At 48.6% G+C, this 26,593-nt stretch overlaps 1 protein-coding gene across 5 annotated transcripts in view; it reads left to right on the top strand.

Annotated features, from left to right (window-relative positions):
• The window catches only part of OGDH (oxoglutarate dehydrogenase), a 95,254-nt gene that overhangs the window by 59,070 nt on the left and 9,591 nt on the right, over window positions 1-26,593 (top strand). For 4 of the 5 annotated variants that reach the window (XM_023226487.2, XM_023226485.2, XM_023226486.1 and 1 more), the window contains 14 exons: window positions 468-583; window positions 5,980-6,134; window positions 6,599-6,745; window positions 7,355-7,445; window positions 8,751-8,930; window positions 14,601-14,729; window positions 21,319-21,498; window positions 21,922-22,074; window positions 23,551-23,653; window positions 23,953-24,081; window positions 24,418-24,568; window positions 24,865-24,992; window positions 25,099-25,277; window positions 25,692-25,763. In XM_023226487.2, coding sequence (XP_023082255.1) covers window positions 468-583; window positions 5,980-6,134; window positions 6,599-6,745; window positions 7,355-7,445; window positions 8,751-8,930; window positions 14,601-14,729; window positions 21,319-21,498; window positions 21,922-22,074; window positions 23,551-23,653; window positions 23,953-24,081; window positions 24,418-24,568; window positions 24,865-24,992; window positions 25,099-25,277; window positions 25,692-25,763 — 1,913 coding nt within the window. The remainder of the gene's footprint in view (window positions 1-467; window positions 584-5,979; window positions 6,135-6,598; window positions 6,746-7,354; window positions 7,446-8,750; window positions 8,931-14,600; window positions 14,730-21,318; window positions 21,499-21,921; window positions 22,075-23,550; window positions 23,654-23,952; window positions 24,082-24,417; window positions 24,569-24,864; window positions 24,993-25,098; window positions 25,278-25,691; window positions 25,764-26,593) is intronic. The other variant, XM_023226489.1, reaches the window with a different exon arrangement.

The raw sequence follows: 26,593 nt of genomic DNA on the forward strand, positions 1-26,593 counted from the left end.
CACCACATACATATATTATTGTCATAGGATCTGTTCTTCTATATCAGTTCTTCATTTTCTCCTTTAATTCCTCCTTAACTATTGTATTGATTTTTGATTGACTTACCCAGTGCCTTTTCATGGACCTCTCTTCCCATCCCCAAAATTGGTTATCTTTGGGACCTTGAAATAAATTTGTCTCTAAATTATGAATAATTGGTGTACGTAACTAATATATGCATAATATGAATTTTATTGTGACTTACCTGTCATACTCTAACATCTTCAGCTTCTATTTATTGCTAAAGTTTATGTTTCTGGCTGTAAAATATTACTTATTTCACATATATCAGGGGCTTTTTATATGATTTTTTTCTTCTCTTTTTGCTCCCTTGGGGAGTTCTTTCCCCTTTCCATAAACTGTGGTCCCTGCGTGGCTGTGCCCCATCCCTCCTCATCGGGCTTGTCCTGCCCACATCACCCTGCAGGATTCTATGGCCTGGACGAGTCTGACCTCGACAAGGTTTTCCACTTGCCCACCACCACTTTCATCGGGGGACAGGAATCAGCACTTCCTCTGCGGGAGATCATCCGTCGGCTGGAGGTAAGAACAGTTTCTGGAAAAATCTAGTGGACTTTTTAAGAACTTGTATTAGCAGGATGGCTTTGAGGCTAGTTTTATTTTTTTTCTTTGTCTTTTTTTATTTTATTTTTTCTCTGAGACAGAGTTACTATCACCCAGGCTAGAATGCAGTGACACAGTTGGGCTCACTGCAGCCTCGACCTCCCAGTCTCAAACCATCCTCCCACCCCAACTTCTCATAGCTGGGACTGCTGGTACACACCACCATGCCCAGCTAATTTATTTTTTCATTTTTTATTGTAGAGATGAGGTCTTGCTGTGTTCCTCAGGCTGGTCTCAAACGCCTGGGCTCAAGTCATCCTCCTACCTCAGCCTCTCGAAGTGCTGGGATTACAGGCATGAACCGGTCCTGTCTTTTTCACAATTGTAAGGAAAGAGGACTTTTGTTGTTGTTGTTGTTGCCATTTTATAGATAGAAACCAATGGTTTCAGCCAGATAGGGGAAGATCTTGTCAGTGTTTACACAGTTGGCTGCACGTGGCTTAAAAAGATCTGAGTGTCCAGGCCGGGCACGGTGTCTCACACCTGTAGTCCCAGCACTTTGGGAGGCCGAGACAGGTGGATCACAAGGTTGGGAGTTCAAGACCAGCCTGACCAAGATCATGAAATGCCGTCTCTATTAAAAATACAAAAGTTAGCCAGGTGTGATGGCGGGTTCCTGTAATCCCAGCTACATGGGAGGCTGAGGCAGAGAATTGCTAGAACCTAGGAGGGGGAGGTTGCAGTGAGCGAAGATCACACCACTGCACTCCAGCCTAAGCAACAGAGCAAGACTCCATCTCTAAAACAACCGGAGTGTAGGCCGGGCGTGGTGGCTCAAGCCTGTAATCCCAGCACTTTGGGAGGCCGAGACGGGCAGATCACGAGGTCAGAAGATCGAGACCATCCTGGCTAACATGGTGAAACCCCGTCTCTACTAAAAAATACAAAAAACTAGCTGGGCGAGGTGGCGGGCGCCTGTAGTCCCAGCTACTCGGGAGGCTGAGGCAGGAGAATGGCATAAACCCGGGAGGCGGAGCTTGCAGTGATCCGAGATCGCGCCACTGCACTCCAGCCTGGGCGACAGAGCGAGACTCCGTCTCAAAAAAAAAAAAAAAAAACCGGAGTGTCCAATGCTGGCATTTTCTGTAGTTTGTGATAAGCATCCTGAAGTATTGTCAGCATCTCATCTTGGAGCTGCTCCACTGCCTGCCTTCCTCACTCATCAGGGAGAAAGGGGTGGAAACCAGAACTATGTGCCAGCATCAGAAGCTTGTGGCTAATGGGATGTATTGGGCACCAGGAGGGAGTGAGAAGGGTTAATCCAAGAAGAATGAACCTTTGGGTCCTTCCTGTCACCTTTATCTGCACCCGCATGACCACACTGACCATAGTTTCTAGTTCTGCCTACTAGCCACATGTTACTGTTGAGCATTCGAAATGTACAAAATATTTGAATGACTTTTTAAATGTTGAAAAGATAATGTTTGATACATTGGGTCAAATAAAATAGGAAAATTTCATGTGGGTCTACTAGAAAAACAAATTACATATGTGGCTCACGTAATGTTTCTGTTGAATGTTGCTGATCTATAGAAGTTCTTGTGTTGCCTGGACCCCCCACAAATGGCACCCCACATAGCTTCTCCAAGTGACCCTACCCCCAAATTATCTCACTGCTCATGTGTTCCAGCCAGTTCCCTCAGTGTATTTTCTGTTACAGCAGCCATCTGAGAGTAGACTCAGCACTAATACTTTTTACCTCAGAGGAGTCCCCTGTGGGGAGCCTGGCAGCTCATCCTTTTTTTTTTTTTTTTTTTTTTTTTTTTGAGACAGGGTCTCACTCTGTCGCCCAGGCTGGAGGGCAGTGGCACAATCATGGCCCACTGCAGCCTCAACCTCTGGGATTAAGCAATCCCCCTACCTCAGCCTCCCGAGTAGCTGGGGCTATAGGAGCACACCACCATGCCTGGCTAATTTTAGTATTTTTTATAGAGATGAGATCTCACCATGTTGTCCAGGCTGATCTTGAATTCCTGGACTCAAGTGATCCTCTTGCCTTGGTCTCCCAAAATGCTGGAATTACAGGCATGAGCCACTGCGCCTGGCCCCAGCAGCTCATCCTTAACATGCTCTCACATTGGAAAGCTCCCATGGAGTCACCATCTCCATAGCACATCACAGTGTCACCTCTCGGGGGCCTCTTCAGCACCTTCCTTCCCAGACAGCAAAATGAGGGGCAGAGGCATTGATGTCCCTATGGCTAACTTCCTCTCTGAATCTTGCATCCCAAGTAGTTCCAATTTCATCATACGAAGGGAGTGTAGGGAGCTGAAGCGCGTTGAAGGGCTGCCTCCCTTTCAGTCCAGTTGATGCCAGAGCCCTGGAGTTGGCTCTTGTTGTTTGAGACAGTTGGACCTGTACCCGGGAGTCTAAGGCTGTATGCTCTCCTGGCCCCAGAGTGGCCTCAATTTAGAAGACTCCATTTTCACAACAGTTTACAGACATTTGCATAAACTTCTCAGCACCCTGCCTGATGGTGATGCTTTACTTACATTTAATGTGTGTGTATGTTAGATTGGTGGTATAATCAGACAGATCTTAAACTATTGATCATGTGACGTGGTGGTCAATTTGTACCTTTTTCAAAAATTAGAGGAGATTGGCTGGGCACAGTGGCTCACGCCTATAATCCCAGTACTTTGGGAGGCCGAGGCGGGCGGATCACAAGGTCAGGAGATCGAGACCATCCTCGCTAACTCGGTGAAACCCCGTCTCTACTAAAAATACAAAAAATTAGCCGGGCGTGGTAGCGGGCGCCTGTAGTCCCAGCTACTCAGGAGGCTGAGGCAGGAGAATGGCATGAACCCAGGAGGCGGAGTTTGCAGTGAGCTGAGATCACACCGCTGTACTCCAGCCTGGGGGACAAAGCAAGACTCAGTCTCCCCAAAAAAAAAGAAAATATGGTTTGGGGTTGTCTCAGTCCTTTTTGTATTGCTATAAAGGAATACCTGGGGTTGGATAATTTATAGAGAAAAAGGGTTTATTTGGCTCACAATCTAATCAGGCATGTGCGTTTGGTGAGAGCCTCAGGCTGCTTCCACTCCTGGCTGGAAGGCAGAGGGGAGCCTGCTTGTGCAGAGATCACATGGTGGGAGGGGAAGCAAGAGAGAGAGCGAAGAGGTGCCAGACTCTTTTTAGCAACCAGCTCTCTCAGGAACTGATAGAGCAAGAACCCACTCACCTCTGAGTGAGGGCATTAATCTACTCATGAGGGATCTGCCATCACAACCAAAACATCTCCCATGTGGCCCCACTTCCAACATTGGGGATCAAATTTCAGCATGAGGTTTGTGGGGGAACAAACGGGTTAATGAAAATACCTTAAATAGCCAGGCACGGTGGCTCACGCCTGTAACCCCAACACTTTGGGAGGCCAAGGCGGGCCGATCACAAAGTCAGGAGATCGAGACCATCCTGGCTAAGACAGGGAAACCCCGTCTCTACTAAAAATACAAAAAATTAGCTGGGCGTGGTGGTGGGCGCCTGTAGTCCCAGCTACTCAGGAGGCTGAGGCAGGAGAATGGTGTGAACCTGGGAGGCAGAGCTGGCAGTGAGCCGAGATTGCACCACTGCACTCCAGCCTGGGCGACAGAGCGAGACTCCATCTCAAAAATAAATTATTTAATTAATTAATTGAAAAAAAAAAACAAAACTTAAATACTAGGGTCTTTCCCAGCAGGACTTTCTCTTTTAGTTTCTAGGCAAGATTTTGCTTCTCTTGACTTGGATAATAACTAGAGTATTGTAGTTGGCCGTAATTTTGAGTTCAGGCAAAGTTTGCTTTGTTTCATGGTCATGAAGAATGTGTGCAGGGATAGCTCACCCTTCTCTGCAAAGAACAGGACTGGTCTCAGATTCAGCACATCCTTTAACTGCTCATGCCAGCTGGTCTCATTGTCTGTTGTAAAAACCAAGTGGGGTCATGGATGAGAGCTGCTGAGCAGGACCAAACACAAAGTACTCTGGCAGCAGTGGCTGCTGTAAAGGCAGTTAGAGGAGGCTTTGGGGGTCTGTAAAGTATCTGTTGGCCCACATCAGGGCCTGTCTTCTTTTTATTCCATGCTGACTTGCAGTTTGCTCTCAGACTCTCATTCTGGTCCTCCAGGGCAGCTGTGCAGATCGAGCTTTGAGCCTCTGCAGGAGTACCAGGATGAGGGCAGCCCCAGAGGGATTTCTTTTTCTTTTTTTTTTGAGAGGGAATCTCACTCTGTCGCCCGGGCTGGAGTGCAGTGGCACAATCTCAGCTCACTGCAACCTCCGCCTCCCGGGTTCAAGCGATTCTCCTGCCTCAGCCTCCTGAGTAGCTGGGATTACAGGCACGCACCACCACACCTGGCTAATTTTTGTATTTTTAGTAGAGACGGGGTTTCACCATATTGGTCAGGCTGGTCTCAAACTCCTGACCTCGTGATCTGCCTGCCTCAGCCGCCCGAAGTGCTGGGATTACGGCGTGAGCCACCGCGCCTGGCCCCGAGATGAATTTCTAAGAGCCTGGTGCCTCCTCTCACTCCTGGCACCTCTCCTCTTCCTGACTTCCTCCCTGCTGAGCTCTGCAGATCTGGGTGCTGCTTCCTCACCTAGCTGTGGAGTGTGAATGTGGTGCAGGACGTCTTGACCTGCTCAGGATCCTGACTTTTGTCTTACGGGCAATCTTGCTGCTGAGGTAGAAGGATCATTTGAGCCCAGAAGTTTAAGACCAGCTTGGGCAACATAGTGAGACCTCATCTCTCCAAAAAATTCAAAACATGAGGCAGGAAGATCACATGAGCCCAAGAGGTTGAGGCTGCAATGGGCCCTGATAGCACTACTGCACTCCTGCCTCGATGACAGAGAGAGACCCTGCCTCAAAAAATAAATAAGTAAAATTTTTCAAAAACCTGCAAATCTTAAATAGCCATTGAGCCTGTGACACCCTCTGGGTATTTCCTGTCATGGGTGCTGGTACAGGTCTGACCTTGATGACAGCCTGTCTTCCCTGGGGAAGGACCCAGTTCTACAACTGTTGCGGTCTGTGCTTCTTGCCACAAAGATAACAGAGTAGAACTGGGGTTGTTCCTTGGCCTGGCCCTTGGAAGGCTAGGAGGTTCTCTGTGTACAAGTGACCCAGGTCCCTGAAGGAAGTATTTCATGACCCTATGAAGAGGGCTTCTGCCTGGCAGCCACTCCATGCCATCCTCAGTCACACTTGACTGAGGTACATTTCAGAACAAGCCTCCTGCTCATCCCCTCCTTCTGCCTGAATGGGCAGTCAGCACTCTTCATTCAGCCAGACCTGGTTAGAAAACCCCTTGACTGTGTGTTTCTGTATGGAATAGATGGCCTACTGCCAGCATATTGGGGTGGAGTTCATGTTCATCAATGACCTGGAGCAGTGCCAGTGGATCCGGCAGAAGTTTGAGACCCCTGGAATCATGCAGTTCACAAATGAGGAGAAGCGGACCCTGCTGGCCAGGCTTGTACGGTCCACCAGGTATGGGTCTGGCCCTGGGCCATGGGGCAGACATTCCTAGGGAAGCAGCAACCCTCTATTGTTCGGGCCTGTGTGCAGCCTGTTGGCCGAGGTGAGGGGGTTTGGGGTGGTGCAGGCAAAGCTCCAGCTGCAAATGTGTGAAGAGACACCAGGCAAGTAGAGTCAGCCTTCAGAGCAACCTCTGCCTCCTGAATTCAAGCGATTCTCTTGCCTCAGCCTCCTGAGTAGCAGGGATTACAGGCACATACCACCACAGCCGGCTACTTTTTACATTTTTAGAAGAGGTGAGGTTTCACCATGTTGGCCAGACTAGTCTCGAACTCCTGACCTCAGGTGATCCGCCCACCTCGGCCTCTCAGAGTGCTGGGATTACAAGCATGAGCCACTGTGCCTGGCCCAGAACGCCCTCTTTTTGGTCAGGAAGAGTGACATTGCCCTTCAAGGTGGCTTGGTTCCCTGTCCAGGTTTGAGGAGTTCCTACAGCGGAAGTGGTCCTCTGAGAAGCGCTTTGGTCTAGAAGGCTGTGAGGTACTGATCCCTGCCCTCAAGACCATCATCGACAAGTCGAGTGAGAACGGCGTGGACTACGTGATTATGGGCATGCCACACAGGTATGGCCAAGGGTGTGCCCCACCTGGTTTCTCACCATCCCTGTGGGCTGTGTAGGAGGCACCAGGTAAAGGCACTGAGAGAGCAGCTGTTTCCTCCTTGAGTGCCAGTTGTGAGTCTGGGCTCATCTGGTTCCTGAGGGTGTATTGTTTTGCAGGGGATTCTCATATTCCCTGCCTCTGGAAGACTGCAAAGTCACGGTCACAGCCAAAGCCACATGTAGTTTCAGACTGGCATTTGGCCTTACATTGCATTTTTATGAAAGTTAAACCCAGGTTCCTGGTTGGGGTCTAACCTGGAGGGAAGGCTGCTTCCTGACATTGGAGGGGAGGCCAAGACTGTGAAAATAGGGAAGGTGTAGGGAGGGAGGAGGGTAAGGAAGCCTCAGGCCCATGGCGTTGCTGTACCTTCTACCTTTCTGCTGCCTACCATGGCCTTGATTGCCCAGCACACTCGGTTCCCATATTAGCTCCAGTTCACAGCTATCCTTGGGCTGTAAACTGAGGAGGTGCTGTGCCCTGGGGGAGGGAGAGGGGATTGTAACACCTTCGTCTGCCATCTGGAAGCCGTGACCTCAGGCTCTGCTCACCCTACTCTCCGGTATGTTCCAGAGGGCGGCTGAACGTGCTTGCAAATGTCATCAGGAAGGAGCTGGAACAGATCTTCTGTCAATTCGATTCAAAGCTGGAGGCAGCTGATGAGGTGACGCACCTGCATAGAGACACATCCAGCATAGCCCCAACTTACACAAGACCCCTGGCTCTACTTCTTTCTTAGAATGACTTATGGGGGTTGGTTCTTCTGTACCATTTGTGATTTGCCTTCCTTGTTGGAAGAATTTTAGTGTTGGAACAAAGGTGGCCAGTGGCCCACCTCCTGGTCAAAGGTCCAGCAGCCCCACTCTGAGTGCAGAGGTGTGTCCCCTCTGGCTGAGGGACATTCTCCGTATGCCCTGGATGAGAATGATCCTGGGAAAAGGCCTCCATGTCCTTCTACGTTGGGTTCCTGGGAGTAGAAATCCCATATAAGGCTGGGTGTGGTGGCTCATGCCCCTTAACCTCAACACTTTGGGAGGCTGAGGCAGGTGGATCGCCTGAGGTCGGGAGTTTGAGACCAGCCTGACCAACAGGGAGTAACCCCATCTCTACTAAAAATATAAAACTAGCCAGGCATGGTGGCACATGCCTGTAATCCCAGCTACTCGGGAGGCTGAGGCAGGAGAATCGCTTGAACCCGGAAAGTGGAGATTGCAGTGAGCTGAGATCGCGCCGTTGCACTCCAGCCTGGGCAACAAGAGCGAAACTCCATCTCAAAAAAAAAAAAAAAAGGCTGGGCGCGGTGGCTCACGCCTGTAATCCCAGCACTTTGGGAGGCCGAGGCGAGCGGATCACAAGGTTGGGAGATCGAGACCATCCTGGCTAACACGGTGAAACCCCATCTCCACTAAAAATACAAAAAAAAAAAATTAGCCGGGCGTGGTGGCGGCGCCTGTAGTCCCAGCTACTCGGGAGGCTGAGGCAGGAGAATGGCGTGAACCCGGGAGGCGGAGCTTGCAGTGAGCCGAGATCGTGCCACTGCACCCGAGCCTGGGTGACAGAGCGAGACTCCGTCTCAAAAAAAAAAAAAAAAATTCCCGTTTAAAAGGGCTCTTTTAGGCCAGGCATGGTGGCTTATGCCTGTAATCCCAGCACTTTGGAAGGCCGAGGTGGGCGGATCACGAGGTCAGGAGATGGAGACCATCCTGGCTAACACGGTGAAACCCCGTCTCTACTAAGAAATACAAAAAATTAGCCGGGTGCAGTGGTGGGCGCCTGTATTCCCAGCTGCTCGGGAGGCTAAGGCAGGAGAATGGCGTGAACCCAGGAGGCAGAGCTTGCAGTGAGCCAAGATCAGCCACTGCACTCCAGTCTGGGCCACAGAGCCAGACTCCGTCTCAAAAAAAAAGGGCTTTTTTGGAGACTGAGCATCTCCTTGGCCAGGGTGCAAATTCACTGTTTACCCCATCAGGGCTCTGGAGATGTGAAGTACCACTTGGGCATGTATCACCGCAGGATCAATCGTGTTACCGACAGGAACATTACCCTGTCCCTCGTGGCCAACCCTTCCCACCTTGAGGCTGCTGACCCCGTGGTGATGGGCAAGACCAAAGCTGAGCAGTTTTACTGTGGTGACACTGAAGGGAAAAAGGTAAGGCCCAGAGAGAGGCGTGGAAGGCAGATCGTCAAGGCCCCATGTTCCAGCATGGAATTCTGCTCACCAACATAACCCAGAGTCCTGGGTGCATATGGACTTTAAAAAAATATTTAGGCCGGGCGTGGTGGCTCAAGCCTGTAATCCCAGCACTTTGGGAGGCCGAGACCGGTGGATCACGAGGTCAAGAGATCGAGACCATCCTGGCTAACCCGGTGAAACCCCGTCTCTACTAAAAATACAAAAAATTAGCCGGGTGAGGTGGCGGGCGCCTGTAGTCCCAGCTACTCGGGAGGCTGAGGCAGGAGAATGGCGTAAACCCGGGAGGTGGAGCTTGCAGTGAGCTGAGATCCGGCCACTGCACTCCAGCCCGGGCGACAGAGCAAGACTCCGTCTCAAAAAAAAAAAATTAAAGTCGACCAGTCGCAGTGGCTCACGCTTGTAATCCCAGCACTTTGGGAGGCTGAGGCAGGCAGATCACCTGAGGTCGGGAGTTGGAGACCAGCCTCACCAACATGGAGAAACCCCATCTCTACTAAAAATACAAAATTAGCCAGGCATGGTGGTACATGCCTGTAATCCCAGGTACTTGGGAGGCTGAGGCAGGAGAATAGCTTGAACCTGGGAGGCGGAGGTTGTGGTGAGCCGAGATCACGCCCTTGCACTCCAGCCTGGCAACAAGAGCGAAACTCTGTCTCAAAAAAAAAAAAAAAATATATATATATATATATATATATATATATATATATATTTAAAATCAACTTTTAAAGAATAGCAATAGTAAAACAGTCCTGCTGATAGTGTTCCTTCTCCTGAAGTTGTAATTGTCAGAACTATGTGGGAAGTTTGCTTTTGTCCTCACCAAATCTGTGAAGCAGCCAGGTTTGCAGTTATTCTAAATGGACAGAGATGTTTTCACTGAAAAGGAAGAGAGTCTGAGAGGCTCTCTAAGGAAAAAGTGTAGGTGAGCCTGAAGGAGAAATTGTAGAACTGCGACTTGTCAGGAGAGTCGTGCCTGCTGTGATCAGAGGCAGGAGCTCATGGGCTGGTCGGAGACCGAGGAGGGCTCAGGCTGCAGGCAGGTGGGGTCCTGCTTCACCATGTCTGGTCATGTGACTGACTGTTGGGGGTTGCCTCTCCAGCCTGCTTGTGTAGAAATAGTCTTAACAGATTGTTAACAGTTTGCCCTTATTTAACTTAAAGATAGAATCTTGTCTGACAAATTTTATATTTCCTATTAATGATGACCTAAAAACCAAATAATCAGAAAAAAATCAAATATTTATAATATGTGTGGGTTCTAGGAAACATACAAAGCAGGCATTACCACTTTTCTCTCCAGAGCCTCCTGTTCTTTTTAGAAGAAAGGTCGTGTGTAAAGAAGCAAATAGCACACATACAGCGTAATAGGAAACTGTGAAGTTAGCTGCAAAGAGCTTTGGAAGAGGTGTGCGGGGGTGTGGGCTAGAGTTGGACCAAGGATAGAAGGGAGACCCCTTATCAGCAGAGCAGGTAGTTTTCGTTTTATTCAAGAAGTGGCAGGATTTAGGGAGGTGGGAAGGGAAGAATGTTTTCTGGAGATGTAAGAGCAAAGATGTAAGGTGAATTGGGGACACAGAGCAGGGATGGGCCAGCCTCCTAGTTGTGCCCTGGAAAGAGGTCAGGTCTATGTTAGAAGTGGAACCAATTGGCCCAGCACGGTGGCTCACGCCTATAATCCCAGCACTTTGGGAGCCCGAGGTGGGTGGATCAGCTGAGGTCAGGAGTTTGAGACTATCCTGGCTAACACAGTGAAACCTCATCTCTACTAAAAATACAAAAAAAATTAGCTGGGCGTGGTGGCACACGCCTGTAGTCTCAGCTACTCAGAAGGCTGAGGTTGGAGAATGTTTGAACCCGGGAGGCGGAGGTTGCACTGAGCTAAGATCGCGCCACTGCACTCCAACCTGGGTGACAGAGGGACACTCCTTCTCAAAGAAAAAAAAAAAAAAAAGTAGTAGAACCAATTATTAGTTTACCAGGTTCTGTAATTTTAAATACTGTGTAAATCTACTATTGTCATGCTTGCAGGGTTAGAGGAAGGGAAACTGCCATCATAGGTAATGGAGCCTGGGCTGGAGAAGTGATTCTCGCATCTGTCAATACTTGCTATAAAGAACGAGTATGACCCACAGGGACGCAGAGGTCATTCCATGGCTTCAAGCTCATGGGCCAGGACAGTATCACAGAAACTTCAGCTAGAGGCAAAGGGGCCTCAACTCTGGGGAAACTACAGCCCCCGCAGGCAGTAACAACACTGGGTGTCTGGGATGGGCTGATCTGAGGCGAGATCGGCATGGGGAGACCAGCATTGTGATGACCAGTGCCTCTGGTATTTCCACCCTCCTGGGCACTTGCCCAGGCATTTGGGCTGAGTAGTGGAATGAGATTACCGAAAACTTTGGGTAACTCCTACATTCATAGATTGTGGACAAAAATCCACTCTAGCAGTACTCCTCAGAATGTTGGAAATTTCCCCAAAAGGAATGAAATCATTGGAATAAAAGTGATAGAGTATGTTTTAAACTGCTACAGATGGTCACACTGATTGGTCCCTTCATGAGAAGCCAGGACAGGAGAGGCTGGTTAGTCCCTGATTTGCTCATAAGCCTGCATGTAGCTGAGTCCAAACTGTCAGTCCCTTTGTTTCCAGTCTGCACAAACCATGTTGTCACAAGTTTGCCCTTGCCCCAATATGAATAGCTGCCAAGCCCTCTTTCTGAGCCTCCTCGTCACCTTGCCTCAAGCCCTCCCATGTCCCCAGCAGGGTCAGTGTGGGGTCATTGCAGGCTCAGTCATCTGCCTGTTCTTACTCCTCTTGATACCCATAGGACGTGATTTGATTTCTGTTAAATCCAGAACTCAGGGAGCTGAAGTGTGTGTTATGTAACTCTCAGCACTCGTGCAGAATTACATACTTTGTATAAGTGCAGCTAAGGTCATCCCACAATCTCATGCATGAGTGTGAAACAGACCTGATTTGGCTCAGTGCTAATATAGCCTTTGGGATCTTTGTTCATGAAAGCATTTCCTCAGTGCAGCAATGCAACCTGCCACAAAGGGAGCACCCACTCCTGCCAGAGGTACGGCCCAGGCTGCCAGATGCAAGGAGATTCCCCATGTGTCCTGGCTGTGATTTCAGCAGCCGGTTACCACGATGAAGTATGGCATGGCGATCGCAGTACAACGTCACCAAGGTGATCAAAGAACAAATACCATGACAAGAGGAAGACTGACTACAGGTGCCAGCAGAAGACAGACTGGACAGAAACGTATCTGCAGGAAAAAACACGCTATGGGGATCAGGAAAGCATGAAATATCAGTGACTCAAAACCAATGGCTTTTACATTCAGGCAGCCTGGGCATCGTGGCAAAGCTGCACACCTCCAAGGGGACCTGTAAGCAAACCAGATCCTTACATTCACATGCTGCTATCCTAGTGAGCACCTGCCACATCTACCCAAAGGCAGGACAGCTGCAGTTCTATTTTTAAAAATTCTAGGTTTTGTCCCTGACACACAAATCATGGGTCTTACCGTCCTACCAAGGATGACTCAGCACAGTGTTGAGGACCAGGGTAGTCACAGGAAGTCGGGGAGGTGCAGGTCAGTAGGCCTGAAGGCTGAGGCCACGGCAGGAGGTCTGTTATATAACACCTTGGCTAGCCACAGCATCTAGTTTTTTTGCTACACACCCATCTAGATGGCATTTTGTAAAGATAAGATTAACATTTAAACCAATAGATTTTGAGTAAAGCAGATGACCTTGCACAACGTGAGTGGGCTTCATCCAGTCAATTCAAGGCCTTTGAGAAAAGACTGAGGTTCCCAGAAAAGAAGGAAATCTGCCTCCAGACAGCCTTCACATTTGAGCTGCAATATCAGCTCTGCTGTGGGTCTCCAGCCTGCCAGCCCGCCCTGCAGACTTTGCACTTGCCAGCCTGATTCCTTAAAAATCCATCTTTCTCGGCCAGGCATGGTGACTCATGCCTGTCATCCCAGCACTTTGGGAGACTGAAGCAAGAAGATTGCTTGAACCCAGGAGTTCGAGACCAGCATGAGCAACATGGTGAAACCCCATCTCTACAAAAAAATGCCAAAATTAGCCAGACGTGGTGGCATGTGCTTGTATTCCCTGCTACTTGGGGGACTGAGGTGGGAAAATCACTTGAGCTTGTGGGAGGCAGAGGTTGCAGTGAGCTGAGATCGTGCCACTGCACTCCAGGCTGGGTGAGAGTGAGACCCTGCCTCAAAAAAAAAAGGAAAAAAAATCATTCTCTCTCTCCCCCTCTTCCTCTTCACCCTGTCAGTTCTGTCTCTCTGGAGAGCCCTTACTAGTACAAGGGTTTTGAAGAGGTATAGGCTGTGTATCCAAGGAGTAGAGGTGGTGGGCTTACATGATTGTGGCACTGGGGACACTGAGTAAATCAGTAAACATATCTAAGGCAGTGGGGATGGAGTGTCTTGCAGTTGTAGGAGATATTTATAGGTATGGAAGGAGGTGGCCTGGAAAGTGTTGGATTAAAATTTGGAGGTACCAGTACAAACTCACAGTTTTATTATATACACATACACAGAGAAATAGCCGTGTATATACGCGCATGCATATGCACACATATATTTTTTAGATCTATGCTGAATGGGCCTAGAAATGATGATATCCTGGCAGTGATGAGCATACAAATACTGGTCTTAAATCCTATCCTCTGCTGCAGGAAGCTGACTTCTTAGAGAAACAGCTGATATTGTACAGGGCTGGACAGGGACAGCACAACATGAAGCTACAATGTTCTGTTGGTCAGGAAGCAAGGAAGTGCTCATGAATGAAAGAGACCTGTCCCTGTTCACAGGAAAGGGAGGCAGCTGGAAGGAGCTGCTCTCCATATCAACCTGGAACAGTGTGAGCGTTAAAATAACTAACAATATTAATGCAACCTGTCAAATAAAATAGGAACCATGAGTACATATTAACATGAGTAAATAAGGGAGAAGGGTAAAGCTCTTCCTTGCAGAGAATGCCAACTAATAAATGTAGGAGTAACAGGAACTGGTGTTTGCCATCAACCCAAAGGGCTGGTTCAGACGCAGTTGTCCATACTGCTGAGCCTGGGGTGGAGGTTTGAGGAGGAATAGGATATAAAGTTTCTTCTCACAGAATACTACCACTATACTCATTGCCAAGGAAAACAATGGTGAGTGAATGGGAGGATAGCAGACAGCAGCCTCCCAGGTGAGCAGAGTTAACCTGATCTGATGCAGTGTGTCCTTCCCAAGTGGGGACCCAAGATCTGTCAAGGGTGCAGAGACAGGAAGGATGAGGAGCTGCTCCGGGTTGCAGGAGCTGAAGAGACCTGGCAAGCGATGCTGCCCTCCCATGTGGGGTCTGGGCGGATGGCTAAGCTAGTGCTGCCCTCCCAGATGATGGCAGGGTGTGTTGGTGTTGAACAGACATACCAAGGTGCTAGCATGTTGGGGACTTGGGGCCCTGTGGACTTTCCTGCTACTTTCTATGTTTGAAATTATCTCAAAACGTTATTTTTTGAAAAACAAATGATGCATTTCTCTGTTTGCCTTGTGGACGTGGCAATCAGAACATTTTGGATTTTGGGTCTCCTTTGGTGTCTACAGGTCATGTCCATCCTGTTGCATGGGGACGCTGCATTTGCTGGCCAGGGCATTGTGTACGAGACCTTCCACCTCAGCGACCTGCCATCCTACACAACTCACGGCACCGTGCACGTGGTCGTCAACAACCAGGTACCTCACACCAGCCTGAGGCTTTGCTGCTCACATCAGTCTTACTTAGAATGACATCTCTGAGTTATTTAGGATGTTCACTGTTTTCTGATTATAAAAATACATCTGTTATTAAAGACCAAGTAATCCTAGCACTTTGGGAAGCCAAGGCAGAAGGATTGCTTCAGCCCACGAGTCTGAGACCAGCCTGAGCAGTATAGTGAGACTCCCTTTCTCTACAAAAAATTGAAAAATTAGCACTGGGTGACTGGTCGCGGTGGCTCAGGCCTGTAATCCCAGCACTTTGGGAGGCTGAGGCAGGTGGATCACCTGAGGTCAGGAGTTCGAGCCTGGCCAACATGGTGAAACCCTGTCTCTGCTAAAAGTACAAAATTAGCCATGTGTGGTGGCACATGCCTGTGATCCCAGCTACTTGGGAGGCTGAGGCAGGAGAATTGCTTGAACCTGGGAGGTGAAGGTTGCAGTGAGCCAAGATCGTGCCATTGCATTCCAGCCTGGGTGACAAGAGCAAAACTCCATCTCAAAAAAAAAAGAGTCTTACTCCATCTTGAATTCCTGACCTCAAGTTATCCACCCGCTTCAGCCTCCTAGAATGCTGGGATTACACGCATGAGCCACCGCACTCCCAGCTAGGATTCCAGTTTTTTCATGTCCTCATCAACTCTTGTTATTGTCTGTTTTATTCTAGTCATCCTAGAAGGTGTGAAGTGATATCTCATTGTGGTTTTAATTTGCATTTCCCTAATGACTAATGATGTGTCTTTTCATTTGCTTACTGGCTATTTGTACATCTTTGGGGAAATTTCTATTCAGATCCTTTGCCTATTTTTTGACTGGATTGTCTTTTTATTGTTGAGTTGTAAGAGTTCTTTATATATTCTGGATATGAGCCATGTGTCTGATGATTTGCAAATATGGGACAATTTTGGTGTCCTTGGAAGCACAAAAGTTTTATTTTTTATCAAGCATAATTTATCTGTTTTTTCTTTTGTTCCTTGTGATTTTTGGTGCCATATCTAAGAAGGCTTTGCCTAACCCAAGGTCACAAAGTTTTACCTCCTATGCTTTCTTCTGAGTCTTAGAGTTTTAACGCTTACATCTATGATCTGTTTTGAGTTAATTTTTGTGCATGGTGCAAAGAAGGAGTCCCGCTTCATTCTTTTGCACTTGGATACTGTTTTCAAATATAAATTATTCTGTAGCAAAGCATCTAATGGATAGAGCTAGTTCCAGTGGGTGGCTCCAGTTACCAAGAAGCAGATTTTAGTTGAATGAAAGGAAGAACTCTCACAGTGAGACCTGTTCCAACAGGGGAAGTGGCTCCTCCAGAAGTTTTGGATTCCTCCTCCTTGGAAGTATTGGCACAGGTAGTGAACGAGTTGTCAGGGTTGAAGTAGATGGGAGGGGTGAGAAGGGCCAGGGGTGAGAGGAGAAACCATTTGGCCCTAGAGTTCCTTTGGCTCCCAGACCAGCTTTGATGCTATGAACATGTATGTCCATATATCTCTTTAACACTCTGCTTTTTTTTTTTTTCCTTTTGAGACAGGGTCTTACTCTGTCGCCCAGGATGAAGTGCAGTGGCATGATCATAGCTCACTGCAGCCTCCAGTTCCTGGGCTCATGCAGTCCCCCAACCTCAGCCTCCCAAATAGCTGGAATTACAGGTGCGCACCACCATGCCCAGCTAATTTTTTCTTAGATTTTTCTTGTAGAGATAGGATCTCTCTTTGTTGCCCAGGCTGCTCTTGAACTCCTGGGCTCCAGCAATCCTCCCTCTTGGACCTCTCAAAGTGCCGGGATTACAGGCATGAGCCACTGTGCCTGACTGAAATCCTGCTTTCAGTTCTTTGGAGTATATATCCAGAAGTGGAGTGGAATTGCTACATCATATGATAGCTCTATTTTTAACTTTTTGAGTAACTGCTTATTAGTTCTAATTTTATTTCTTTTTTTACATGTTCATAGCATCATAAATCAGCTTTTCCTCTTACCAAGATTTTCCTACTAACACACTAATTCCCAAAAGTATACTAAGAGAGTGCATTGGTGGTATAGTGGTAAGTATAGCTGCCTCCAATAATATACTAGGAGGTATTATTAATACACCCATAATGGAAAAAAGTACAGAGTATATTTGGAGTATACCTCTGTCACATATGTGTATGCACACCCACTAGTATAGATAACCCTGCCGGTAGATTGCACCTCTATTACACGTGTGTGCATATCCACCCCCATAGATACTCCTGGTAGAGTGCACCTCCATCATGTGTGCTCCCACCCATATGTTCATGAAGGCACAGAAGCTCATAACAGTGGTGAACATTATGGAGAGGGCAGCTGAGACCTCAGCCTTGCAAAATGGGTTTCTTTCTGTGAAGTTCTAGCAGTAAGACATGTTATGATCACTGACTTCCTGCTGCAGGACCTTCTTTACATGCTGAAGCCCCAGATGGGTGATGCTGGCTTCAATACCAGCTGAGATTGTTCAGGGCTCTTTTATGTGTCAGGCTCTGGTACATCTTTTTTTTTTTTTTTTTTTTTTTTTGAGATGAAGTCTCGCTCTGTCATGCGGTGGCGCGATCTCAGCTCTCTGCAAGCTTCGCCTCCTGGGTTTACACCATTCTCCTGCCTCAGCCTCCTGAGTAACTGGGACTACAGGCACCCACCACCACGCCCAGCTAATTTGTTGTATTTCGATAGAGACGGGGTTTCACCATGTTAGCCAGGATGGTCTCAATCTCCTGACCTTGTGAGCCACCTGCCTCGGCCTCCCAAAGTGCTGGGATTACAGGCGTGAGCCACTGTGCCCAGCCCATAATTTTTTTTTTTAATGTTCTCGTCAGTGTCTGACTATTTCTGATCATTTCTTTAGTCAGTGTGAGAAGGGAGATTATTTAAAAGCCGTTAAACATAAATACAGAATTAAATTTTGCTAATATTTTCTTTATCTCTTAACTGCTTTGACTCATTGCTCATGAGGTAGTGTGGCGTCAGGAAGATCTGTAGAAGGAAAGGAAATAACTTTGTAGCTGAGTCTCTTATTTCTTTTAGAACATACTTAGAAATTCCCCTTCCAGAAATTTCACCTAAGGAAGCCATCCAATGGTAAATATTTTTTCATAAGACTCTTTTTCTGCCAGATGCAATGGCTCAAACCTGTTCCCAATACTTTGGGAGGCCAAGGCAAGAGGATTGCTTGAGCTCAGGAGTTCAAGACCGGCCTGGGCAACAAAGTGAGACCCTGTCTCTACACAAAACAAAACAAAAACTAGCCAGGCGTGGTGGTACACATCCGTAGTCCTAGCTACTGAGGAGGCTGAGGCAGGAGGATTGCTTGAGCCCAGGAGGTCAAGGCTGCAGTGAGCCATGATCACACCACTACATTCCAGCCTGGGCAACAGAGTGAGACCTTGTCTCAATAAAAATATATATTTTTTTGTCAAAACCATATTTGTGCTACCACGAAGTTAGGAAACAAGCTTATGTCCAGCAGCAAAAGCGTCTTTGCATAAAAGTTGGCAAAGCCATAGGAAGGGATATTAAACAATCATTAAAAAGTTTAATATCCTAGGGAAATGGTTACAGTATGGTAAATGGAAATTGCAGGACATTAATATGCTGCTAGTAGGAGTGTAAGTAGAACAGCTACAAGGGAGAGCAGTCTGATAGCATTTAGAAAAAATTAAAATGCTCATGCTTATGGCTCGGTTTTCCCTTCCTAGGATTAGATTGCAAATAAACTCAGCATTTGCGGGAGAAAATTTGTATAAGCTTGTGTACAGCAACATTGTGTTTACCACAAATTGGAAACAAACCAAATGTCCACCAACAGGAGAATGGATAAATACTCTGTGGGGTACACTGTGTCTAGTTAAGTTTCACTGGAAAGTAGAGACTAAAGGAAGTACAGTTACATGTTTCAACCTGGGTGTATCATAAAAACAAATGTTAAAATGAAAACTGCAAAGGAATTGTACAGTATTTAGAGTATGATGCCGTATATAAGGTACATAGAGTGTATATCAGTATAGTTTGAAAACATGGAAATACTCTCAGAAATCTCAATGCCATGAGAAACCAAAGAAAGCCTTCCAGAATAGCAGAGACTAGAGACACATGACAAGTAAGTCCAGTGGGTGTCCTGGCCTGGATACTGGGCTAAGGAAAAAGAAGATTCCATAAACATTGTTAGGACAGCCGATGGAGTGAGTGTGGAGTGGATTATACAGTGCTGTTGCATGATGTCTGTGGACTATGGATTAGACAAAGACATAGTGTAAATTGCATGAGGCTGAGTGCTGTACTTTGGCGAGGTAGGGGAATGTCTAGACTTTTCCCTCAGAAATAGGGATGGTCCACAACTGTCTACTAAATGGTTCAGGGAAAAGGTGTATGTGTGTAATGGTAGGGCATGAATAATTAAAGCAGAGGGGGCAAAATGTGAACATTTGGTGACTTTAAGTAAAGAGCGTATGGGAGTTCTTTGTAGTACTCTTTCAGCTTTCTCATGAATTTGAAATTACATCAAAGTTTACAAGTCAGCCAGGCACGGTGGCTCACGCTTGTAATCCCAACACTTTGGGAGGCCAAGGCAGTCAGACTTGAGGTCAGGAGTTCAACACCAGCCTGGTCAACATGGTGAAACCCCGTCTCTACCAAAAATATTTTTTAACATTAGCAGGGCATGGTGGCACATGCCTGTAATCCCAGCTACTTGGGAGGCTGAGGCAGGAGAATGGCTTGAACTGAGGCGGGAGGCAGAGACTGAGATCGCACCATTGCACTCCAGCCTGGGTGACAAAGTGAGACTCCGTCTCAATAAATAAATAAATAAATAAAAGTTACCAACAAGCCTCAGAAGATAGATACTATATGCTGTTTACGGACATATGAAATACAAATAACTTGTGGCAGTGTCCTCCTCTGATTTAAGGGTAGAGAGGCCTGTGGGCTTGAGCCTCTGTGACAGAAACATTCTGGTCCACTAACAAATATGACAAAACTGTTGAGATTTGTTCATGTTAGGTGATGGACTCACAGATGAGCAGTGTAGTATTATCATGCTTTATGTTTGAAATATATCATAAAATAAAAATTTAAATGCCGATCATAAAATTATGAATATATCATTAAATTTTGGTACATCTAACTGGTAGGGAATGTTATGAAGTCTTTAAATTTTCTTTTCTGGCTGGGTACTGTGGCTCACACCTGTAATCCCGGCATTTTGGGAGGCTGAGGCAGAAGGCTCACTTGAGCCCCAAAAGTTCGAGACCAGCCCAGGCAACATGGCAAGACCCCGTCTCTACAAAAAAATTTAAAAATTAGCTGAACGTGGTGGTACACACCTGTAACACCAGCTACACAGAAGGCTGGAATAAGAGGTGAGCCACGATTGCACCACTGCACTCCAGTCTGGGTGACAGAGCATGACTCTGTCTCTTTAAAAAAAAAAAAAAAAATTCTTGCTGGGCATGGTGTCTCACGCCTGTAATCCCAGCACTTTGGGAGTCTGAGGTAGGCGGATCACAAGGTCAGGAGTTCAAGACCAGCCTGGCCAACATAGTGAAACCCTGTCTCTACTGAAAATACACAAATTAGCCAGGCATGATGGCGCACACCTGTATTCCCAGCTACTCGGGAGGCTGAGGCAGGAGAATCGCTTGAACCCGGGAGGTGGAAGTTGCAGTGAGCTGAGATCACGCCATTGCACTCTAGCTTGGGCGCAGCAGAGTGAGACTTCGTCTCAAAAAAAAAAAAAAAAAGAAGGCCGGGCGCGGTGGCTCAAGCCTGTAATCCCAGCACTTTGGGAGGCCGAGACGGGCGGATCACGAGGTCAGGAGATCGAGACCATCCTGGCTAACACGGTGAAACCCCGTCTCTACTAAAAAATATACAAAAAACTAGCCGGGCGAGGTGGTGGGCGCCTGTAGTCCCAGCTACTCGGGAGGCTGAGGCAGGAGAATGGCGTAAACCCGGGAGGCGGAGCTTGCAGTGAGCTGAGATCCGGCCACTGCACTCCAGCCCGGGCGAGAGAGCGAGACTCTGTCTCAAAAAAAAAAAAAAAGAAAAGAAAAGAAAAAAAATTTCTTAGGCTAGGCACAGTGGCTCACTCCTATAACAACACTTTGGGAAGCCAAGACAGGAGGATTACTTAGGCCCAGGAGTTTGAGGCCAGCCTGGGCAACATGCTGAGACCCTATCTCTACAAAAAATAAAAAGAATTAATCAAAATAATAAAAATAATAAGATGCCAAATTTAAATATTTATTTACATATATATGCATACAAAGAAAATAATCTGGAAAGGAAAACATCAGAATATTGATCCCATAGCCTGTGGAATTATAGGTTGCTATTTAATTTTTTAAACTATGTTTTCTAAATTCTCTATGTTAAATATATATGGATTTTGTTATCAGAATAAGAAAAAATAAAGGAAAAGAAGTGTAAACAACCATTTTGGAGCACGTACTCAAGAGTAGCCAGGCGGCAAGTGCACGCCATGCCGGGCCTCGGCCCCACCCTCTGGTCCCTGTGCCGGCTATGCCAGGTGCCCTCTTGCTAGGCTACATGTTCCTTGCAGATCGGCTTCACCACCGACCCTCGGATGGCCCGCTCCTCCCCCTACCCCACCGATGTGGCCCGAGTGGTGAATGCTCCCATTTTCCACGTGAACTCAGATGACCCCGAGGCTGTCATGTATGTGTGCAAAGTGGCGGCCGAGTGGAGGAGCACCTTCCACAAGGACGTGGTCGTCGATTTGGTGAGTGACTCCAGGGACAGCACGTCCTGGGCAGAGCATCTGACCCACCCCTGTTGCCCTCGGCACCCTTGTGTCCCAAGGAGAGGAGCTTGTTTGGATGAGTCACCTCAGGGCTCTCTACTGCCAGGCCTCATGCAGGTTCCTTTGAGCTCCAAATTGTTCAGGCCTGTGAGCACCAAGGAATGCTTGCTTCCCAGGCAGGAGCTGTGGTGGTGAGGAGGGCCGCTCCTCATTGATAGAGCAGCTGTACTGTGTAAAGGAGAGATACACAGAATCCTAATTCTAGAGAAGGTAAATTCCAGGGCAGGCATGAGGCATGAAGAACATGACCATCACCTAGGAGAGATGGGGCAGGTTCCCCAACTGCACTTCTTCCCAAGGGGCCAGCCCTTGTCTCTGACATCCTCTCACTGCTCTGAGCAGGTGTGTTACCGGCGCAACGGCCACAACGAGATGGATGAGCCCATGTTCACGCAGCCGCTCATGTACAAGCAGATCCGCAAGCAGAAGCCCGTGTTACAGAAGTACGCCGAGCTGCTGGTGTCGCAGGGTGTGGTCAACCAGCCCGAGTATGAGGTACGTCCCTGTGGCTCTGTCCCAGTGCGCCTTTCCAGAGCCGGGGATGACTAGAAAAGGTGGGCCACGGGGCCAGTTCTCACTGTTGCCAAGTTATGAGGATACATGTGAGAGGATGTGAAATATTTACAACTATAGTATTTCAATGCGTAACTTTTTGGAGAATCTGGGCCACTGAGATGCTTTGTAAAGGAAGTAGGCCTTAAACAGTGTTTTTGGGAAGAGAAGGGGATGTTTTCAGGTTGAAGTAGTAGCGGCCCAGTAGGTTTTCTCAGATTTCACAGATTGTGCAGGGTTGGGAGGTAGGTGGTGGATCCAGCTTAGTAAGGGCCTCTTGTAATCTGGATCGTAAGTGCTGGTTGGTTGTGAGTGGGAAGGCCAAGCAGCTGCCCTAGAGAGGGAGAGGGTGGGTGTGAGGAGCTATGTCTGAGCATGGGAACAGGACAGATCCCAGGTCAGAACAACCTGATAACCTGTAGCCTATCCTGGAGACAGAGCTTTGTGGCCCAGACCTCCTTGGGACTGTGCTGGGAACCACGAGAGCTGAACCAGTTCTTTTTTTTTTTTTGAGACAGAATCTAGCCTTGTCACCCATGTTGGAGTGCAATGGTGTGATCTCAGCTCACTGCAACCTCCACCTCCTTGGTTCAAGCAATTTTCATGCCTCAGCATCCCAAGTAGCTGGGATTACAGGTGCAAGCCACCTCGCCCAGCTAGTTTGTGTATTTTTAGTAGAAACAGGGTTTCCCCACGTTGGCCAGGCTGGTCTCAAACTCCTGACCTCAAGTGATCCACCTGTCTTGGCCTCCCAAAGTGCTGGGATTATAGGTATGAGCCACTGTGCCTGGCCTGGACCAGTTCTCAAAAAATGTGGTGGGCTGGGCGTGGTGGCTCACGCCTGTAATTGCAGCACTTTGGGAGGCTGAGCCAGGTGGATCACGAGGTCAAGAGATCAAGACCATCCTGGCCAACATGGTGAAACCCCATCTTTACTAAAAATACAAAAATGAGCTGGGCATGGTGGCATGCGCTTGTAGTCCTAGCTACTTGGGAGGCTGAGGCAGGAAAATCACTTGAACCCGGGAGGCGGAGGTTGCAGTGAAGCAAGATCATGCCACTGTGCTCCAGCCTGGTGACAAGCAAGACTCCGTCACCAAAAAAAAAGAAAAAAAATGTGAAGGGTTAGGGGTTCAAACTCTGAGCAGAATCTCTACCCAGCAAATGTGAGGAAGAAACTTCTGGGATGAAAAGAATAAAATCTTAGACAGGTGTTATGCCTGTTGAGAAGGAGCAGGCCCAGAGGCTGAGATGTTTTGCACCCACAAAGTGTGGGGGTATGGGTGGGCACGCATGGGAGTTGTGCCGGGGTATGGTTGGGCTTGCGTGGTGGCCGTCAGAAAGTGTGGGGGTACGGGTGGGCATGTGCAGTAGTCATGCCCTGTGCCAGTCACTGCTGTGTTGTGTCCAACCCTTCAGGAGGAAATTTCCAAGTATGATAAGATCTGTGAGGAAGCTTTTGCCAGATCTAAAGATGAGAAGATCTTGCACATTAAGCACTGGCTGGACTCTCCTTGGCCTGGTGAGTGAAGAACCAGTGCCACAAATAAGCTCCTTTGAGGATCTGATGTAACAAGGCATCCTCCTCCCAGAAAAAATTCATGCTTTCGACTTTGTACCCACAGTGCACAGTGTGTGCACCATTTCAGCAAAACCCCTGCAGACCCTGGACCCAGACCCCTGCACTCATGTTTTCTGGGGAACACAGTGTGAGCTACATTGTCTCTCACCCTGCTTCTCCCCTACATCATGTGTCTGCCATGGTGTGGTCCCTGGAAAAGTAGAGCAGATGTCATGCCTCAGTTGTTCTTCCTCTCCTAGGCTTCTTCACCCTGGACGGTCAGCCCAGGAGCATGTCCTGCCCCTCCACGGGTCTGACGGAGGATATTCTGACACACATTGGGAATGTGGCTAGCTCTGTGCCTGTGGAAAACTTTACTATTCATGGAGGTAACAAGCTCTGTGCTGACCTGTGGAAATGTTGGGCCCAGACTGTCTAGGACTGTGACCTTGACCCCCATCATGTGTCCTACAGAGACTCCCTTCCTGCCCTGCTCGAAGCCTCTGGGGTGGTTGGATGGAGCCACTTCTCTCACTCCCTGCCCTTAGCACAATCCTACACTTCCTCAGTGGTAAAAGAGACTGAGGTCACAGCTTTTCCAGCAAGTCAGGAACCCAGAAACTACGAGTGAAGAAGGCTCCACTCTTGCCGTGGGCACACTGAGAAGCAAGGCAGACGTGTGCAGGCAGGGCCTGCAGCAGCTGGTGAGAGCTGTATCTCTGCAGGGCTGAGCCGGATCTTGAAGACTCGTGGGGAAATGGTGAAGAACCGGACTGTGGACTGGGCTCTGGCGGAGTACATGGCGTTTGGCTCGCTCCTGAAGGAGGGTATCCACATCCGACTGAGCGGCCAGGACGTGGAGCGGGGCACATTCAGGTAACGTTCTGGGCAGTTTTGTTTGCCCTCCAAAGAGTAGGAAATGCAAAGGGAGGGGTTCTGGTGTTTCTTTTTCAGAAGACAGTTACTGAGTCCCATTGCTATCAGGCTGAAAACCTCTGTCCCTCATTTGCTGTGGGTGCTTCTGTTAAGACCTGGGTGGGGCTGACTCTGCAGCTGCCTGGCCGGAAGTCCAGGTCACAGAGCGTGGTATCTGCTGGTGCTTCATGTGGGTCCCAGCATATTTGCTTGTCAAGTCAGAGCTCCTGATTATTACTTCTGTTGTCCTGTCTCAGCCACCGCCACCATGTGCTCCATGACCAGAACGTGGACAAGAGAACCTGCATCCCCATGAACCACCTCTGGCCCAATCAGGCCCCGTACACCGTGTGCAACAGCTCACTGTCTGAGTACGGTGTGCTGGGTGAGTGCCTGGAGCCACACCACCACGGCCTCTCACCCACCCACCCCCTCTGGGCCTACTGGCTGGTGTCCTGGACATGGTTTTCTCCTTCCTATGTCTCTTGTAGGCTTTGAGCTGGGCTTCGCCATGGCCAGTCCTAATGCCCTGGTCCTCTGGGAAGCCCAGTTTGGTGACTTCCACAACACGGCCCAGTGCATCATCGACCAGTTCATCTGCCCGGGACAAGCCAAGTGGGTGCGGCAGAATGGCATCGTGTTGCTGCTGCCACATGGCATGGAGGGCATGGTGAGCCTCTGGCCCTTCCCTGCCAGACCTAGGACTTGGGAAGGGCCTGTGTAGGACCCTGACCCCAAAGACTGGCACGAGAGCCAGCAGCTCACACCAGCTTCCTAAGGGCTCTGCTGGTGCTTCCCGTCCATCTCAGATGGGATGTCACCTCGGAAAGCCAGAGTAGGCCATCTGGATGTGGATAGCATGCCCTGTCCCTGCTGGTGCAGACTCCCTAGATGTGCAGGCGTCCAAGTGTGGAAATGATGAGGAGCCAAGTGCTTTGCCAGTGGAAGGGAGAAGGAACTGAACCCTGCCATCAAGAAAAAGATAACCAGAAATGAGCTAGTTGGTTAAGGAGGAGGAACAGCAAATGCGGCAAATGTCAGTACGCAAGAGCTCCTAAACTGTAACTTGCATGTCTGGTTCCAGGGTCCAGAACATTCCTCCGCCCGCCCAGAGCGGTTCCTGCAGATGTGCAACGATGACCCAGACGTCCTGCCAGTGAGTAATACAGGCCCTGTCAGCCCAGCCATTCTCGGGGTGTCTGGTGGGAAACCTGGGGAAGAACCTTCTACCTGGACATCCTGAAGTGTCAGACCGTGCCTCTGTTCCTTTCTCCATCCTGGGGAGCTCGCGTGGGCGGACAGGTGTGGCCCCTGCCTCTGGGCGCTCTGGGATGAGAGACTTCCTTGGAGGACAGAGGAAGGTGCAGGAACTGCCTCCATTGGCTTCCTGCTGTTGTTGCAAGCACAGAAATGCCGTGTGAGCCCCTCAGCATGGGCTCCTGCGGGATGCCCCCAGACCCTGATTCAGGTACACACTTGAGAGAACTTTGGGGTGATTCCAGTGAAACTTTAAGAGCTCAAAAGGGCCGGGTGCGGTGGCTCAAGCCTGTAATCCCAGCACTTTGGGAGGCCGAGACGGGCGGATCACGAGGTCAGGAGATCGAGACCATCCTGGCTAACACGGTGAAACCCCGTCTCTACTAAAAAAAATACAAAAAACTAGCCGGGCGAGGTGGCGGGCGCCTGTAGTCCCAGCTACTCGGGAGGCTGAGGCAGGAGAATGGCGTAAACCCGGGAGGCGGAGCTTGCAGTGAGCTGAGATCCGGCCACTGCACTCCAGCCTGGACGACAGAGCGAGACTCCATCTCAAAAAAAAAAAAAAAAAAAAAAAGAGCTCAAAAGAACCAGCCTGGGCAACATGGTGAGACCCCATCTCTACAAAAAATTTAAACATTAGCTGGGCATGATGGTGCATGCCTGCAGTCCCAGCTACTTGGGAGGCTGAGATGGGAGGATTGCTTGAACTTGGGAGGTAAAGGCTGCAAT

The sequence above is a fragment of the Piliocolobus tephrosceles genome, chromosome 8 (assembly GCF_002776525.5).
Source record: "Piliocolobus tephrosceles isolate RC106 chromosome 8, ASM277652v3, whole genome shotgun sequence".
Classification (NCBI taxonomy): Eukaryota; Metazoa; Chordata; class Mammalia; order Primates; family Cercopithecidae; genus Piliocolobus; species Piliocolobus tephrosceles.